The 2,424-nt window shown below is 33.2% G+C and overlaps 1 protein-coding gene across 1 annotated transcript in view; it reads right to left on the minus strand.

Annotated features, from left to right (window-relative positions):
- LOC116840360 overlaps positions 1–2,424 on the minus strand; it is a 25,971-nt gene that overhangs the window by 4,839 nt on the left and 18,708 nt on the right. The window contains exons 9-12 of the mRNA XM_032806979.1: positions 2,280–2,423; positions 1,860–2,090; positions 1,484–1,735; positions 903–1,064 (exon numbers count right to left, since the gene is read on the minus strand). Of these exons, the coding sequence (XP_032662870.1) occupies positions 903–1,064; positions 1,484–1,735; positions 1,860–2,090; positions 2,280–2,423 (789 nt within the window). The remainder of the gene's footprint in view (positions 1–902; positions 1,065–1,483; positions 1,736–1,859; positions 2,091–2,279; position 2,424) is intronic.

The raw sequence follows: 2,424 nt of genomic DNA on the forward strand, positions 1-2,424 counted from the left end.
TATATATATATATATATATATATATATATATATATATATATATATATGGATATGTATATGTATGTATGTATATATGTAATCTTTTTATAAGAAATTAATAGTCAGCATGGCATCATGTGTTATAATACAAAACACGAGATTACATATGCAACATCTTATCTCTTACGAAAGTATCTTGAAGATACATATGTTGTCAATATAAGCGAGCTCTTCTTCCGGTGAAATAAAACTGCAAAGTGCGCGCATGCACATCCAATGTGTGACGATCAGTAATTTTATACAGTTTTACTATATTGTGACAAATTTAACCAGACCTGTGTCTAGTGATTAATACAAAAATTAAATCTCAAACGAACATTATATCCACGACTGGATATTAAGGCGCATATACATATCTCTACTTAAAAAATTAGCATATGTTTTCTATTTATTCGCGATTGATCGAGGAATTGTCGATCACAACGCGATTTGCCGGGACCGTGACGCGAGAACGCGAAGGTATTATTGATAGATAATGAGGATCAGGAAAAACACAGAGAATAAAAACGAACGAAGGAAGGAGACTTACTAGATAGAAACTATTAATTTGAAGGCAAGAAAATGATGTAACTCGTCCGTCAACTTCATAGTTTTATTGGAAATATATTTCAAACATAAAAAACATTTTGATAAAATAATTCAATGCTTCAAGATTATTAAAAAAAGAGCTTTATTAAATTAGCTTGCATGTTTGTCTAGATGTACGTTTGCGATTATCTCGAGAACAATTGCATCGATCTTTAAAATTTTCAGCAAATCTAGATATTTAAGAAATGTATTTCCTCTTTGATATTAATAACACTCAACTTTAAGACATACTCGGCATACATTTTATCATTTAAAAATATGTCCGCCATTAGTTTACAGTGGCTCAAAAATAAGATGTATACCGTCCTTGACTGAAAGCAAGAATGATGATTTATCAATACTTAGAGGTATCGGAGTTTGGGGATGCAGTTTAAACTTGAATTTTGACAGAATACTTATAATCGCAACCTTTGTTTGCACATAACCAAATCTTGCACCTAAAAATTAATAAGATTCATATATTAATAGAGTTCAGATTCATAAAAAAATATATTCCAAGTCGTAGGTAAAAGAAATAGACTATATAACACGACAATAATAAACTAATAAGTGTCATTATAAATCCCTACGTACATTTAAAATTAATACCATAATTAAACTAAATGTTAAAAATATCAAAAGATTAATGTCATTCTGAAAAAACTGCTCTCTTAAAGTGAATCAATAGTCACTGATATCAATTATGAGTATAGCACTGAGCAATTTCAGGGCTATACTTATAACTGTAATCAGCGTATATTCACTGTTTTCAATGACGTTTGACTGATTCATTTTAAGAGAACGAAGGAATCAATATATGCCAATCTTTCTACCTCAAAAAATACAGAACATAATACAAAAATCGATTTACTCTTACCAATACAGATTCGTGGTCCTTCCCCAAAAGCTAAGTGAGCGTAAGGATGTCTCGCCGCCACTTGGTCTGCGTTGAAACGTTCTGGATCGAATTTGTCCGGATCTGGATATATTGACGGATCTCGATGCACTCCGAGTACTGGTATAGTAATCATGGTCCCTTCCGGTATGAGAAAGTTTGTCGTTGGAAGAACTACGTCCTTGGTGCAGACGCGATTCAAGATAGGTAAAGGCGGATATTTCCGTAGAGTCTCTGAAGCAGAAAGAAGCAGAAAGATACATTTTATTGTATGTAATCGGTTATCATTGCGCGGAGTTTGCAGTTTCCTTGCGAATCAAGGATTCTGGACGACTCTTGAGAGCAATGTCGCACCTACCTTGAACTACTTTGTGCAGATATGTCATTTGATTCACAGCATCGTAAGTCAATTCACCATGCTTTTTCAATGTCTCGTCGATTTCCTGACGAACCATCTCCTGTATATCCTGGTATATAGCTAATTCATACAGGCAGAACGTCGCTGTAGTTGAGGATGTTTCAAAGCCAGCTATGAAGAAGATAAAGGCTTGCGCGGCCGCTTCCGGTATGGTGAATTTATTAGTATTAGCTGTGTGTTTTAATAAAATATCAAAATCGTACAGTGATTACGATAACTACGTTAAAAATATATTAGGTCATTGTAAGTTGTTCACTCAATTCACATGATTTCTATACAAGTAGAAATCTGCGCACACAAAATTTTACATTAAATCTATAACGTTATTAAAATGAAAATAAATGTAAAATATATAATTACATGATATATCGGCGGTATCTTGTCGATTTCCATCGGATTCAACGTAGCCTTTCTCCATGAGTTGTATAAGTAGATTCATGAAATCGTGCCTGACAACGTTGTGAGCTTTCCTATATTCTACATTGTCTTGAAATAATTTCGTGAA

The sequence above is a fragment of the Odontomachus brunneus genome, unplaced genomic scaffold (genome assembly GCF_010583005.1).
Source record: "Odontomachus brunneus isolate Ranch 3 - 2012 unplaced genomic scaffold, Obru_v1 Obru_scaffold_009, whole genome shotgun sequence".
Lineage (NCBI taxonomy): Eukaryota > Metazoa > Arthropoda > Insecta > Hymenoptera > Formicidae > Odontomachus > Odontomachus brunneus.